This window comes from Centroberyx gerrardi, chromosome 23, assembly GCF_048128805.1.
Source record: "Centroberyx gerrardi isolate f3 chromosome 23, fCenGer3.hap1.cur.20231027, whole genome shotgun sequence".
Taxonomy (NCBI): domain Eukaryota; kingdom Metazoa; phylum Chordata; class Actinopteri; order Beryciformes; family Berycidae; genus Centroberyx; species Centroberyx gerrardi.
In genome coordinates this window covers 1340508-1355292 of record NC_136019.1, presented here as the reverse complement: position 1 = coordinate 1355292, position 14785 = coordinate 1340508, and the positions used below count along the sequence as shown (strand labels likewise).

General features: G+C 44.1%; 1 protein-coding gene across 1 annotated transcript; it reads left to right on the top strand.

The window, feature by feature from the left end:
- Positions 1 to 340: 340 nt before the first annotated feature.
- Positions 341 to 5681, top strand: LOC139922846 (uncharacterized). Its single transcript, XM_071913471.2, has 6 exons — positions 341 to 618; positions 1558 to 1696; positions 2551 to 2702; positions 3240 to 3484; positions 3801 to 3904; positions 4397 to 5681. The coding sequence occupies exons 1-6, from the start codon at positions 375 to 377 to the stop codon at positions 5499 to 5501; spliced, it is 1989 nt and encodes a 662-aa protein (XP_071769572.2). The 5' UTR covers positions 341 to 374; the 3' UTR covers positions 5502 to 5681.
- The last annotated feature ends 9104 nt before the right edge of the window (positions 5682 to 14785 follow it).

The following is a 14785-nucleotide window of genomic DNA, read 5'->3' as shown; positions in this document are numbered from 1 at the left end:
AATAAAATTCTGCATCCTAAACTGCTAAAAATCCAACATCTCTTTTATGACTAATAACGACTTGTTGTCTATTCTCATTGGCCTATTGGATACTTCTCCAGGACATCACTAACACAACGTTTCGAGCTGTCTTGGTGGCATTAATTATTGCCATTTTAAAACACTTTGCATATTGTATAGTTCTATTTTGTTCCTTAATTTGTTGTTTTCTTCAGCAAATTAAAGTGTTGGTGGACGCTTGACGCTTTATCCTGACGCTTTTATTCTGAAAAGACCGGACCGGAAGTGTTCTTTTTGTTCCGGCTACGTTGGTTAGACTCCCTAATGAACGTCTGTGTGGGGAAACCTCTCTGAACAAATTAGTGTTTGATAACATGATGCACGAGAACACCGCGGACTCCGAGACACCGGAGGGTTTCAGTAACATGTCTAAAGCTGAGATGCTGAGAGGAATCGTCACCGAGAGACTGGCAGCAGCCGCCCGGGAAATCTTAGCGGTTGTAGAAAGAACAATAGCCGATTACGAGGAGGAGGCTTCCGGCTTCAAGCAGGAGATCGACCGGCAGAGCAGACAGCTGGATGTTCTCCTGCAGCCTCGAGTCAAACTAGAGAGAGAAGGTTGGCGACAGACTGACTTCTTCATGTAATAGTAATTAAAGTCTAGCACGATAAGCTCTCGTGGGAAATATGACGCCGAAGCCAATTAAACATTTTTGGTAAATTTTAATGTTGCCTTACTTATCGGCTAACGTACATAACCGAAGACCTTTAACGAATCGATATGACTCGCTGTTCAATTCGGCATGCGACCAAAACATGAAGCAGCACTGAGATTTTAATAAAATGGCAACTTCCAGAGTAGGTTCACCTGGTTCACTACAGCCTCACTTCTCTGTGTCATAACAGAATGATTATCCTGCAACCTCAAGCTTGACAGACTGCCAGCTTAATATATTGATTGATTTTAATTAAGATACTTTGATTCATCAAACAAAAACAACAAGTTTGTGTCCCTGGTAGAGCTGAACAATTAATGGCAGCAATTGCTTAAGAGAGAGTTTGGTCCAAACTGAATTTCTGACTCTGACTTGTACTCTGATGACTTGAAAAGGTTTCTAAAGTCTTGAGATCTTGTGTTTGTGTAAATGACTTATATGAAGGTGATGAGATTTGTTCCAGCAGACGACTGAATTTAAATTCTGTTTTCTGAATTTGTATGGAATGATTTAATTTATTTAAGTTGAAACTGATTTATAGAAATCAAACTCATGATGCTCTTACCAAATTTTTATCCTATTAAAACCATATTGCATTGAAAAGTCCTAGATATTTAGTTTTCTTTAAGATATTAAATTGATACTGGACTCTTGATTTGTTCCGACTTGACTTGCTGTTCTACATTTAGACTTGAGACTTGACATTAATGACATGGACTTGACTTGGTGATCTACATTTAGACTTGGGACTTGACTTGAGACTCAAGCAAAGCTGACTTGGTCACACCTCTGCCCAAGAGTGAATAAAATGTTATAACTCCATCACGCTGTCGCTGCCCAGGTGTGGAGGACTCCGGGAGCCTCGGCCTCTTCTGCCCCATTAAGGAAGAGGAGGGCGAGGATGAGTACGAGTCCGCTGAGCGACCGGCGCCGAGCCCCGGGTGGCATCAGGAGGATCTGGACAATCAAACACCATCAAGGTTCAAACTCTTAGTATTATCACTTATATGAGATGGTTTACATGGGAATGAGACTGGAAAGACGTGGGAATGCTGTGTAAGCTGCAGAAAAGAGGGACAGTTATTCAAGCTTAAAGGAACAGTCGACCCAAAAAATGAAAATCCAGTCGTTATCTACTCGGCCCCTTGCCAGTTGAAACTCTGGTGAAGTCTGTTAGTCCGTACACACCCCGAGCTTTCCAGCACGACTTCGGAGCAGCCGTCTCCAAAAAAACTGAAGTTGTTGCGGACCGATGTTTAGAGTTCCCGAAAAGAGCAGAAAAAGAACAGTAAAAATCCATAAAATGACGCCATACAGCTCTTGCAGCATAGTCAAAGTCTAATGAAGCCAACGATCGCACAGTGAGTAGAAAAAAAAGACCGATATTGACGCCATTATTTAGAACAAATCTTCACTACAGCCAGTGGATTTTGAAAAACGGTTAGGTAGGTAAAGATGCTGTTTAAACTTGAATAGATTTCCTTACTTGATGCATTAGAAGTTTCCCTCCTCCTATTATTTTGATTACAAGTATTTTGGCCATTTTAGGAGATCTACATTGCTTTCCGCCTTTTTTACCTCTTGCCAAGAATAGAACAGGACCTTCAAGTTGTCAAGTAATGGTTTGTTACCTGCCAGAGTGGTCAGCTGACCAACTTACCACACCCAGTCATACTCATTGAGAAACAACTCAATTTTTCCGTTTTTTTTTCGCTGAAGGAAATTTAGTTTGCAAGGCCTGCACACAAAATTGCACGCATGCAACATATACCACAGTGGACAACTTTCTGCATCTTCATAAGGTAACCACATTGATTTTCCATTTCCCACCCAGCTGCCAGACTTCATCTCCCAGGTCTTCGTCTCCCAGCGGTCAGACCGACGGGACAAAACCAAAGAAACCTCAAACAGGAGAAGCACAGCCCCACCTGGCTGTCAGGGTCTGCATACTGGCGAACTCACAGACCAGCGTTCTCTCACGACAAGGTAAGTGTTGAGGCCTTTTTCCAAAATGAGATTTCCAATAGGGATGCATGATTATGGCTAAAATGATGATCTCAGTTACTGTACTTGATATTGTGATTACGATTATTAATCACAAGCATTAGTCTTCATTCAGTCTTCTTTAAGGAACAGAATTATTTTCCTAGACTTTTTTCATTTCGCTCCAACATCCAGAATTTTATCATCATTATTTATGGAAACTGAAAAAATGGCATGAAAAGACGTAACATTTCACTGCCATTTCGTGGACAACTTTTTCCAAAGCACCTTGCAGATCCACGAGTGCGTACATTTTTAGTGAGGAATTAAGTAGAATAAAGTCAGAATTCTGAAACTATGAAATCAATCAATGAAATGGGCATTTCCAAGGCTTGGCCCACCACCTATCTTGCTTGGATTGTGCTGTGAGAAGAACTCCAGGAAAAGTCTTAAGTTTCTCTGTACTCTTTTGTAAAATGGCATGACAAGAAAAGCAAATCAAATTGAATAAACCCTCTGGTGAATTTGTCTCTGTGCCAGTGTTTAAGAAATACCCGGTGCGGGAGGTGAAGTGTCCCGGTGGCCTACAGGAGGCAGACTTCCTGGACCTGCTGAGGTCCAAGTTCCCTCGGCTGGCTGGAGGAAACAAACCTTTTGACCTCTTCACAACTGACAAGACGAGGAGACTACAGCCGCTGAAACTAAACACTCTGACACCAGAGGAGATCCACAGGTCCATCAAGTCCACTGGGAAAGGGAATTCGGCCCTCTACATCCGACTGAAGGTAGTTTGTCAGATTTTGTAGTAGTTTGCGAGTTGGGTAGATTTTGTTTGCGTCATCTTGTGCCACTCGTAATGCCTGTACAAGTCTCTATACACTACTACTACTACTACTACTCTATGCACAACACCACTGGAGCCTCAAGAACTCTCCATTCTCAAAAAATATTATGGTCACTTTGGGCTACTGGCCAGAGCAAAATTTACTTATTGCCCCTTCTAAAAAAATTGCATCATTCGGTTTAATTTTGTGCTGTAAGCCACTTTAGTGTTTAGGTGTCTTTTTTTCATCTGGGCTCAAAGCTCTTCATTTCTTCTAGACAGGAGAGGAACCCCAGGTCAGAAAGGAAAAGCTTCATCCTCTACAGAGAAAAGACAAAGCCACCAAAGATTCTCCATCCACCTCAACCAAGCCACATGCAAGGTAATTCAAAAAGAAAGGGAGTGTAAAATGCTTCTGTAAGGACTAGGAATTGAAAACAACATTACTTAACACGTCATTTGTGGATACTTTTATCCAAAGTGATTGGATTAGCATAAGGTACTATGAGAGGCCCCCGAGGGGAATTAAACCCTAACTGTGGTAGTGTTGGTGCCTTGTATACAGTGTTGAAATTCCTGGCAAGATAGCTGACTCTTACAGATTTCACACGTACGCACGAAACCTGTACCTGAATGTACATAATTCAAATGTAAACGGACTTGTGATGAGCTGGGAAGTGTGCTTTATAACAAAATTACTTCTACCTTTGCTAAATTTCTTTTGTTAGATGATTGTGAATGACTGGGTTCATGTTTTAGGAAACAGATTATAATTGGAAAACTTCATCTATAAAGCCTGGGAACAACAGCAGCGTACTCTGTGTGATGCTTCAGTTTGTTTCAAAACATGTAACTCCTTGATTTCTGCTCCTAGTTCCCACACCAACACCTCTCAGAGAGTAGAAAGCAACGGAGCAGACGTTCTGCCCAGCAACTTGACAACACAACAACAGATAAAAGTGGAGGAAGCCGATGACGAAGAACGCAGAGTATCAGAACCAGCCGGCGACTTTCTGGCGCTCTCTTCTGTCCGCTCTGCAGCTGAGAGCGAAGGTGACGCCACCGACGAGGATGAGAAGCAAGATGACAGAGACGAGGCAAGTCGCTCAGATGACAACCGGAGACCGGATGACAGCGTCGAGGACCTGAAGGAGAGCGAACCCGAACCGCACTCGCCAAACATGTCGAGGGAGCGACGCGTCAGACATTCTTGTTTCAGGGCCAAGAGAAGGAAATCGATCCAGTCATCTCCAGAGATGACGATTGAGAACAGTAACTCTGTTCTCTCCTGCAGAGTCTGTGGAGATCTGCACAGATCAACGGGGAAGTTGATGAAACACGCCTGGAGTCACGCGATGGGCTCCGGATGTCTGTGCGGGGTGTGCGGAGAACATTTGGAATCTGCAGAGGTGTTGCGGGGTCATCTTAAAAATCACCAAAAAACTCACGACTGTCCTTTTTGCGGCAAGTCTTACCTCAGCATAGACGGTATCAATGGGCACCTCGCTTCCCACACAGGACAGAGACCGTACAAATGTGACGTCTGCCCTAAAACATTCGCTCTGAAATCGACGCTGAGAAATCACAAGAAGTTGCACGTTGTGGACAAACCGCACAAATGTGAATTTTGCCATAAAGCGTTTGGTTTTAAGGAGCAGGTCAATGCGCACCGCAGGATCCACATCCGCGGGAGTCAGTTCCGCTGCGACGTGTGCGGTAAGTCTCTCTGCAACCTTCGGTCTTTATCTCAACACAGGCTGACCCACACGGGGGAAAAGCACCACAGCTGCGAGGTTTGCGGGAAGCGCTTCATGCATCCGCGAACGCTGAAACTGCACGCGAAGCGTCACGCAGATGAAGACAGAATACACGTCTGCGATGTTTGCTGCGAAATGTTCCACGCGAGCCACGAGTTAAAGGCTCACATGAGAATGCACGGCGAGGAGAGGCCCGACCCGGCGGGAGAAAAACTCGGTTGAATTCACGGCTTAAAAGAACGCATGTTGTCCCGCTGGATTTTGACAAAAAAACTTGGAAGGATGATGCATCCTCGCACTGTGTTGCAGCATTTAAACAATAACACTGATTGGCTTGATGTGGGCATTTAATTAAAAGTCTAAATTTCTAAACATTGAAAGGCCATAACTCCTACACACTTAAGTCCTGTTTATATGAATCTTGCTGTCCACATCCAGTCATCCTTAGAAGTTGCACTGATTGGCCTAACGAGAGCGCTACAAATAAAACTCTAAACTCAAAAGTGGTATCTCTCAGACTCCACTGGTCCACTTTGGAGAGACGATGCAGTTTGGCGCTGTTTTCTGAGAATTTCAAAATTTGAAAGGCCATAACTGTTAGACCACCGGTCCGATTTTGATGAAACTAGTTAGTGATTGGCCCAACCGATGCCTGCATCATTTGTGGGGGACGACACATATACTTTTTTTTTTTTTTTTTAGTTCCCCCTCCTTAAATGCAACATGCTCCAGATTATTTGATTACTTGCACTGCTAATACAAAGGTGCTGTTTTGCTGATAAATTATTTAGAACAGAGAACTTGATTTGAAGAACAGAGTGCTTAATTTGAAGAATGGTACTGTACTTTTCTGAGTTTTTAACACATGAAGAGACATAAGATGGGAGAAGCTTCAGCATGGCCATGAGGGCAGCACGATATCGGACCAACATCATTCGGCTGAACACTGAGAAAACTCATTGGTTGGATTTATGCCCTAAAGGACACATTTGCTTGTAGTTTATGTTCCTTCTCTTCTAAAGAACTATCGCTGGTTGCTTGGTGGGGAAAAGCTCTCAAGCAAACTTAACACATATAACTTTTACATCTAAACAACTTTAAGTGTTAAGTGTCTTAAAGTTTGGCCAAGCTTCGGATCCATTCTCTGTCAATGCCTCAGTACCACAAGGCTCAGTCTTTGGCCCACTTCTGTTTTCTATCTTTGTTGATAACCTGGTTGGTCTGTTAGAATTAATTGTCCCTCTATGCTGATGACTCGAGTCTATTTGTGAACTAATTTATTCGTATAATGGGGGGGATTGAGTTCTGAAAGCCAGAAATGTCAGTTGTCGATGAGTCGTTGGTATTGATCAACAACTCTATCAACCCCCCCACAAAAAATATTACGGTAATTTTGGGTTATGGGCCAGAGATGTTTTTTATTTACTGCCCCATTTAAACAATTGCATCATTTGTTTTAATTTCGTGTTGTTTAATCTGACTTCAGATTCAGACAGGGTTCATTCATGATTGCATGTTCAATTCCAATTCAATTCTTGCAGTTGGGATTGCAATGTGAATGTCACCCAGCTCTAAGGAAACAATGTGAATTGAATTGGAATGACCGGAAACATAATTCAGTATTGATAATATATAACACTGTGTAATCTGAATTTCACATTCCTGAAATGCCAATTCTGTTTCCTGTAGATTTTTTTTCAAATTCTAATAAGTTGTATCAGTTGTATGTTCTAAGTTGTATCATTTTTAAAAAGAAACGGTGACACCTGGACTTAGGGCTGGACGATATGGTTTAAATCAATATCATGATAATCATAAGGATTTTTCTCGATATCAATATATATCACGATATGGTTCATGTATGCAAAGTCATGTTAAATATTCAAATTAGTGTTCATCTCATTGAATCGAATAGTAATGTTAGGTGTGATGTCAAACAAAACTGAAATTTTCAAATAATATTCCTACCATACCTCATTTTGTCAGAGTTTTTAAGTAAAATTTGCTTGTCATCATCAATTTAGACAGGAGAAATGTGTCACGATATTAAAATATCTTCATATCATCACGATATGATTCCACTGAAAGACGATAAATGATAATATTGAATTATCGTCCAGCCCAAGTCAAACACTACAGTCTGTGACAAAACTTTTATTTAGAGCTGCTGCTTCAAAACACACAAAGAATCACTTCCATCTTTATTCTTTTTCCTGAATATCACGGCTGTGTATTGCTGCAGATTGTCTTACAAGACTGAAGCCTTGTTTTTGTTGTTTTTTCCTCAATAAAACATTCAGGTGTTGGGAAGATAGAGTGTGTGTGAGTTTTGTGGGTTGCAAACAGCAACAACAATGAAAAATAATAATTTAATTCCAAACCACTATGTGTCCACTTGGAAGAAATATTGCTCCCTGAAAGTCTTTAGTAAATATTTCCAAAACACAGACATTATCAAAAACTGTTTTGTAAGCAGAGGTCTTAAGATGATTCCTGACTTCACTTAAACAATAGTCAATCACAATCAATAAACATATAAAATGAATCTAAAGCTGAAAAATGTTTTTGTGGGAGGGTCATCCGTCTCTCCTGTCTCACTTTGTGGCAGGAAGTTCCCACACTGCGACATATTTTATTAAAATTAGCAAAATGATGTTCCAGTGCCGTAAGGGAATTTGACTGAAAATATTCTGAAGTGACATTGAGTCTAGATACAAAATTAAGTTAGTTGCAATTAGGGACGGCATGATATATGGAAATTCATTATATCACAATACAAAAATGTGACAATACGTATCTTGGGTCAGAAAAATGAATGGTGATATCGGCTCCATTTTATTCTGTAATAATCACAAATGACATGGCACTATCACAGTTTCACAAGCTCTCCATCCAAATTATATTATTGTCACTTTATAAATTTATAAATCATTTTTAAATTGTTTACATTCTAGCAGCCAATGGTGTCGCTAGAAAGATTTGTCTCAGAAATAAACTGAACTTTTATTGATCACATGGTATCCTGGCTGTATTGAATCATGAACCACAGATCCCGTATCGAATTGTAGCATCCATCACTAGTTGCAATGTCTGTCATTTTCTGCAGTGTGCTGTCCGATACCTGACTACTTGAGCATGCTGATTGACAGCTGTAGCACCAATGCTATTGCAGTGCTAAGTGGGACATTTAGTGCTGCTACATGATTGGCTGCAGATGGGTGGTATCTCATAATTTGGACAGACATGCAACAACACAACACGCATTTCTCATGTGGTTGTTCAATTTTAATTTTCTTGTATTTTACACCAAGTCCCATTATTTTTTTTATTTCCTGGAAAAAGGAAAACAATATTCCAACATTTTGAGCTCTCTGGTTGGTTTTTAAATACTGAGCAGTAAACATCAGCTAACAAAACATTTTGGAATAAAACTCTTCAATTGAAAGTAACAATGAAATGAAAATTGACATTTTCACCGTGTTTGCACAGTTCCTAATATACATAATATACACCTATTTAACAATAAATGCCCAAAAATGTACAAATGTTTAATTTTCCTATATCTTTATATCAAAATCCCATTACTTTTCCTTCCTGGAAAACAGTGTATCTTTAATGGTGACATCACACTGCACCAGGAGGCGTAAATAATAAGTTACTGCCTTTCTCTCCCTGACTGATCTCCCATTGGTTTACACTTTTGAATGATCCCTCCCTGCGTTATGTCCCGCCCCCAACATCCTGTTTCAACAGGAAATACATCACATGAAGGAAGCAGTTTATTCTTGAATGAGCATATTGTTGACTAATTATTTTGCTGCTTCAACTCTCCTCCTCCTTCCTGCTCTCCTCTCTCTCTATTTTCACCGGCGTGCTCGACTTTCTGGGTTTCTTCTTTGGCACGGGGTCACCTGACCCTCGCCGGCTCTGCTGATTGGTCGGCGGGTTGACACAGGCCCCTCCTCCTCCTCCCGCTTCGACGCCATAATCAGAAGTGTCGGCGGTGTTGCAGGGGGAGAGGGAGGGAGACGAGCCCAGGGAGGAGGCACTGTGTCCGGGGAGGAGGAGGAGGGGCGGAGCCTGGGACGGCGGGCTGCAGCTGTGGGCGGAGTCACGGAGTTCGGGGTGTGTGTCGCGTTGGCAGCCATGTTGGGTGTGTGTGCACCAGCTTACCCCGTTTCTCAGGGTGTGTGTCGGCGCGCTCCGTCGGTGTGTGTGTGTGACGTCACCGCCCGGCTGCCGGTGTGTGTGCGCGTCCCTGCGAGCGTGTGTATGTTGTTGTGCGTCAGGGTGTGTGTCCATGTGCGTCCGAGTGTGTGTGTCGGTGTGCGTTTGTGTGTCAGGGTGTGTGTCGGTGTGTGTGTTAGTGCGTGTCCCGCTGTGGGCGTGCGTGCTGTGTTCTTCTCTGCCGGCGCCTGTGTGTAGCTGTGGGTTGTTGTGTGTGTTTCTGTGTGTGTGTGTGTCTCTGTCGGTGCCCACGTGTGTGTCAGGGTGTGTGTTTCTGTGTGTGTGTGTGTTGGTGGCGGTGTGTAGTCGTGGGTTGGGGTTGGCGCTGTGGCGGTTGCGGCTGCGCAGCGAGCTGAACACCATGCTGCAGCCGGACACCGTGCAGCGGTGCTTGATCTTCAGGTGAACGGCGTTGTAGTGGATCTTCAGCGTTCCTGCAGGAAACACAGGAGGGGTTTTTGTTAAAGTTAAAGCTACAATTTGCGATTTCTGCTCACTTCATTCCCGTGTCGCCCTCTGGTGGCGGTGTGAGAGGAATTACAAAAATACATGCTGCAGAATGTAAACAGTCTGTTTTTAGCAAAAGCTAGCTAGCATGCTGACACTAACGAGTATGGTAACGACATCAATAGTTCACTTACTAGCGTAGCAAGACTATAGCTTCCTATCCGTCACTCGTTAACGCTTTTCTAGTTTTTAGCGCTCTCCATTTGACGAATGCTGAGCCAATATTGATCCAGTATCGGAACGATCAGGCACAAGTTTCTTTTCCGTGCGTCGTTATTCTTAGTTATTGGTGGAGGATCAGTAGATAGTAGAGTCTGACATCATCAGCACTAATGTTTTCTTTTTAGACGATTAGTTGCCAATTTCATTTTTTTTGAACTGTAGCCTATTGTTATTATTTTACTGCAGACTTGATAAAAAATAAAGCATCCCATACAAAAATGTGATGATGTCATGCTTTTTGAACACACTGGCTTTTCGGTTCAGAGACATTTTTGTCGCATTTCCACCTGACCATTACATGCCGCAGTGTTTGTTTCTCATGTAAAAACTTCATTTCACATGCAAAGAGACAATTCATGGCAAATGGGAAATGTCACATATTCACATGTGAAATTTGTACAAAGACCCACATGTGCTTTAAATTCACATGTGACTTCTAACTTACAAGAATAGGTGCTGAAAAATGAGCAGATTCCCACCTTTGTCGTAGAAGCTTTTCCCGCAAACGCCGCAGCAGACTCTTCCCTTCCGACCTGAGGGGGAGGGGAGGGAGCAGAGGGAGGAGGGGAGAGGGAGGAGGGAGGAAGAGGAGGAGGAGGAAGAGGGGAGAGGAAGGAGGGAGGAAGATGAGGGAGGAGGAGGAGGAAGGAGGGAAGAAGAGGAGGAGGAAATAGGATAGAAGGATGAAGAGGAGGAGGAGGGGAGAGGGTGGAGGGAGGACGAGGAGGGAGGAGGATAGAGAGAGGAAGAGGAAGAGGAGGGGAGTGGATGAAGGGAGGAAGGGAAAGAGGAAGAGGAGGCTTGTACGTTCTGGGAAGCCTTTGGAGGAGAGGAGGAGAAGGAGGGAGGAAGGGAGGAGGAAGAGTGGAGAAGGGAGGAAGGGAGGAGAGACGCAGAGCGGGAGGAGGCGGTCTCTTCTTCGGCCCCGCCCCTCTCCAGGCCGAGTTCCCAGTTGTCGTGGATACGCTGGTGCTGCTGCTGGTGTTGGTTCTGTTGCCATAGCGACCGGGCCGGGCTCGGCGCGTCGGGGTCAGGTTTGATTTTAACGTCCGGATCGCCGTTCGCCGGCTTCGAAACCCGATCGTTCTCTCTCTCTCCTCTTCCTGCTTCCTGTCTGTGTCGCTCGCTCAGTTTGATCCCGCTGGGCTTCTGTAGCTGCTGCATTAGCTTAGTGGGAGGGGCGAGGTCCTAGGAACAGAAAAACAAGGAGGGGTCAGGCTACTAGGAGGAGAAAACAAGGAGGAGTCAGGTAGCTAGGAGGAGAAAACAAGGAGAGGTCAGACTGCTAGGAGGAGAAAACAAGGAGGAGTCAGGTAGCTAGGAGGAGAAAAAGAGGAGGAGTCAGACTACTAGGAGGAGAAAACAAGGAAGAGTCAGGTAGCTAGGAGGAGAAAACAAGGAGAGGTCAGACTGCTAGGATGAGAAAACAAGGAGGAGTCAGGTAGCTAGGAGGAGAAAACAAGGAGAGGTCAGACTGCTAGGAGGAGAAAACAAGGAGGAGTCAGGTAGCTAGGAGGATAAAAAGAGGAGGAGTCAGACTACTAGGAGAAAACAATAAGGAGGAGTCAGACTGCTATAGGAGGAGAAAACAAGGAGGGGTCAAATGGGTTAGTTTTCAAAACCTTCATTTAATTACCTTAGTGGGAGGGGCCAAATCCAGAAAATGGAAGGCGGAGCTTGGGAAGTGGAAGGGGAGGAGCAAAGAAAGTCCCCCGGGGAAATTTTCAAAATGGTGGACGCCGGCGTTGTTGTCAGGTGAACCGTTCTTCTCAAAATGGCGGCCGCTGGTTACCGACCGTGACTCTCCTCTCGCGGTCCTTAACGTTCCCAGAGTTCCGAGCGTTCCGGCGTTCCTCTCGATGAACGCCCTGATGTTCGATTGGCAGCTCTTAGGGGCGGGGTTTAGCCTCGGGTCAGAGGGGGATGCAGAGAGGCGATTGGCGGTCGCCAGGCGCTGCAGGGTCATCAGCTCGACGATGGGGCGCGTCTCGCCGAAACGAAGGAACTGCTTGAGGACGAGCAGCTCTTCCTCAGGAGAGACCATCAACCAGCGGTCCAACACCCGTCCACCAGGGAACTGAAGGGAGAGAGAGAGAGAGAGAGAGAGAGAGACAGAGAGAGAGACAGAGAGAGAGAGAGAGACAGAGAGAGAGAGAGACAGAGAGACAGAGAGAGAGACAGAGAGAGAGAGAGAGAGGGAGACAGAGGGAGAGAGACGAGAGAGAGAGACAGAGAGAGAGAGACAGAGGGAGAGAGAGAGAGAGAGAGAGAGACAGAGGGAGAGAGAGAGAGAGACAGAGAGAGAGAGAGAGAGGGGACAGAGGAGAGAGAGAGAGAGAGAGAGACAGAGAGAGAGAGAGACAGAGGGAGAGAGAGAGAGAGAGAGACAAGAGAGAGAGAGACAGAGGGAGAGAGAGAGAGGGAGAGAGACAGAGAGAGAGAGAGACAGAGGGAGAGAGAGAGAGAGAGAGACAGAGAGAGAGAGAGAGAGGGAGAGAGACAGAGAGAGAGAAGAGAGAGGGAGAGAGAGAGAGAGATGAGACAGAGAAGAGAGAGACAGAGAGAGAGACAGAGAGAGAGAGACAGAGGATGAGAGAGAGAGAGAGACAGAGAGAGAGAGACAGAGGGAGAGAGAGAGAGAGATCAGCCTTATATATTGGTTTCAGTTGTTAATTCTACAATCAGTATCAATAAATAAAATACACTTGAGCATCCAATTGTGCATAATTGCTCATTTTTTATTATTATTATTATAAACTCATGTGACATCATTTAAGAGTTACTGTGTGTGTGTGTGTGTGTGTGTGTGTGTGTGTGTGTGTGTGTGTGTTCACCTGCAGCATGTATCCTCTGACGTAGTCGCCCAGACTCCAGCCCAGAGTGTGGATTATATGGCCGACCTGGAGAGGACAGAGAGTAATCTGTTACAGATTACAAAGTAATCTATTACTCCACTACAGAACTGCAGAGGCTCCTTTCAAAATGTTTTTCCGGTTCCGGTTTGTTTGGAATCAACAGAGAAGAAGAACTGGGTATTAGCATGAGCAGCGATATCCACCATGGCTGAACAGACAAAGAAGAGAGAAACTCAAACTGCAGCAACAGGAAATGAGACCAAGTCAATTTCGCTCGAGTCCCAAGTCAGTCTCAAGTCTTGAGGCACAAGTCTCAAGTCTAAATGTAGAACAGCAAGTCAAGTCAGAACAAATCAAGAGTCCAGTATCAATTTAATATCTTAAAGAAAACTAAATATCTAGGACTTTTCAATGCAATATGGTTTTAATAGGATAAAAACTTGGTAAGAGCATCATGAGTTTTGATTTCTATAATCAGTTTCAACTTCAATAAATTCAATCATTCCATACAAATTCAGAAAACAGAATTTAAATTCAGGTCGTCCGCTGGAACAAATCTCATCACTTTCAATCTGAGTCATTTACACAAACACAAGATCTCAAGTCAAGACTTTAGAAACCTTTTCAAGTCATCAGAGTACAAGTCAGAGTCAAGTCCCAAGTCACCAGAACCCAAGTCAAGTCAAGTCCCAAGTCACCAGAACCCAAGTCACCAGAACCCAAGTCAAGTCAAGTCTCAAGTCTTCTCTTCATGCATCAAGTAAAGTCTCAAGTCTTCTCTTCATGCATCAAGTAAAGTCTCAAGCAATTAAAACGGGTCCAAGTCATGCGATTTGAGTCCAAGTCATGTGACTCGAGTCCCCACCTCCGGGTCTTACAGATGACCAGCCACCTGACCAGTGGGTCTAGTGTATACAGACCTGTTCTGGACTCAGGACGCTGTAGAGTCGGTCCAGCAGGATCTTCAGTCGGACAGGAACGCCTGAGCTCCGTACAGGACCAGGGAGCTCAGGTCGAACACCAGCCCAGGAAGAGCCACCTCCACTGGGCCGCAGGCGGAGGGAGGCGGGGCCTGGAGCTGGAGCTTCTCCAGGGCTGGAGAGAGAGAGAGGGGAGTATAATGAGTATGATGTTAAAGAGCAGTGCAACCCTAACTATGGAAGCCCATTGAGGACACGTATTCATACATTTTATTCACGCTTTTTTTCCCATGATGACAAGTTTGTTTTCTTTGTTTTCTCAAGATATACAAGTTATTTACGTCATTATCTCCGGATGACACATTTTGTTTTCCTGAGACAATGAGAAAATTTTCAGATTTTTTTTCTGAGTTTTTTTATCTTGCAAATTCTGACTTTAATTTCAGAAATTCGGAGTTTTTTAATCGAACTATTACCCCCCTCTCTCCGGCTGCCAGTAAAAAAAAAAAAAATCACCTACAATGTCTCTAATATGACGTCATAGCATGAGCTTCTGACTGTGGAAATACATCACTGGTTTAGACTTGATGGGCGATAATGGAGATTAAAAAAAAAAAAGCGAAAACTACGCCGGTGTTCTCCTTTAAAAGTGACAGGAAACACAGAGAGGACAGAGGTCAAAGGTCGTGAGATTCGAGCCCACGAGACAAACAGGACAAGCCGTGCGCCTCCTGTCTGTCAGAGCAACAGATGTGTGTTCACACTCTACAGAGAA

Bases quoted from the DNA above. Each gene is read 5' to 3' on its own strand.
- LOC139922846 (XM_071913471.2), top strand. From the start codon at position 375: ATGATGCACGAGAACACCGCGGACTCCGAGACACCGGAGGGTTTCAGT. The intron at 2,703-3,239 runs GTAAGTGTTGAG...TCTCTGTGCCAG, and splicing joins CAGCGTTCTCTCACGACAAG to TGTTTAAGAAATACCCGGTG. The intron at 3,485-3,800 runs GTAGTTTGTCAG...CATTTCTTCTAG, and splicing joins CCCTCTACATCCGACTGAAG to ACAGGAGAGGAACCCCAGGT.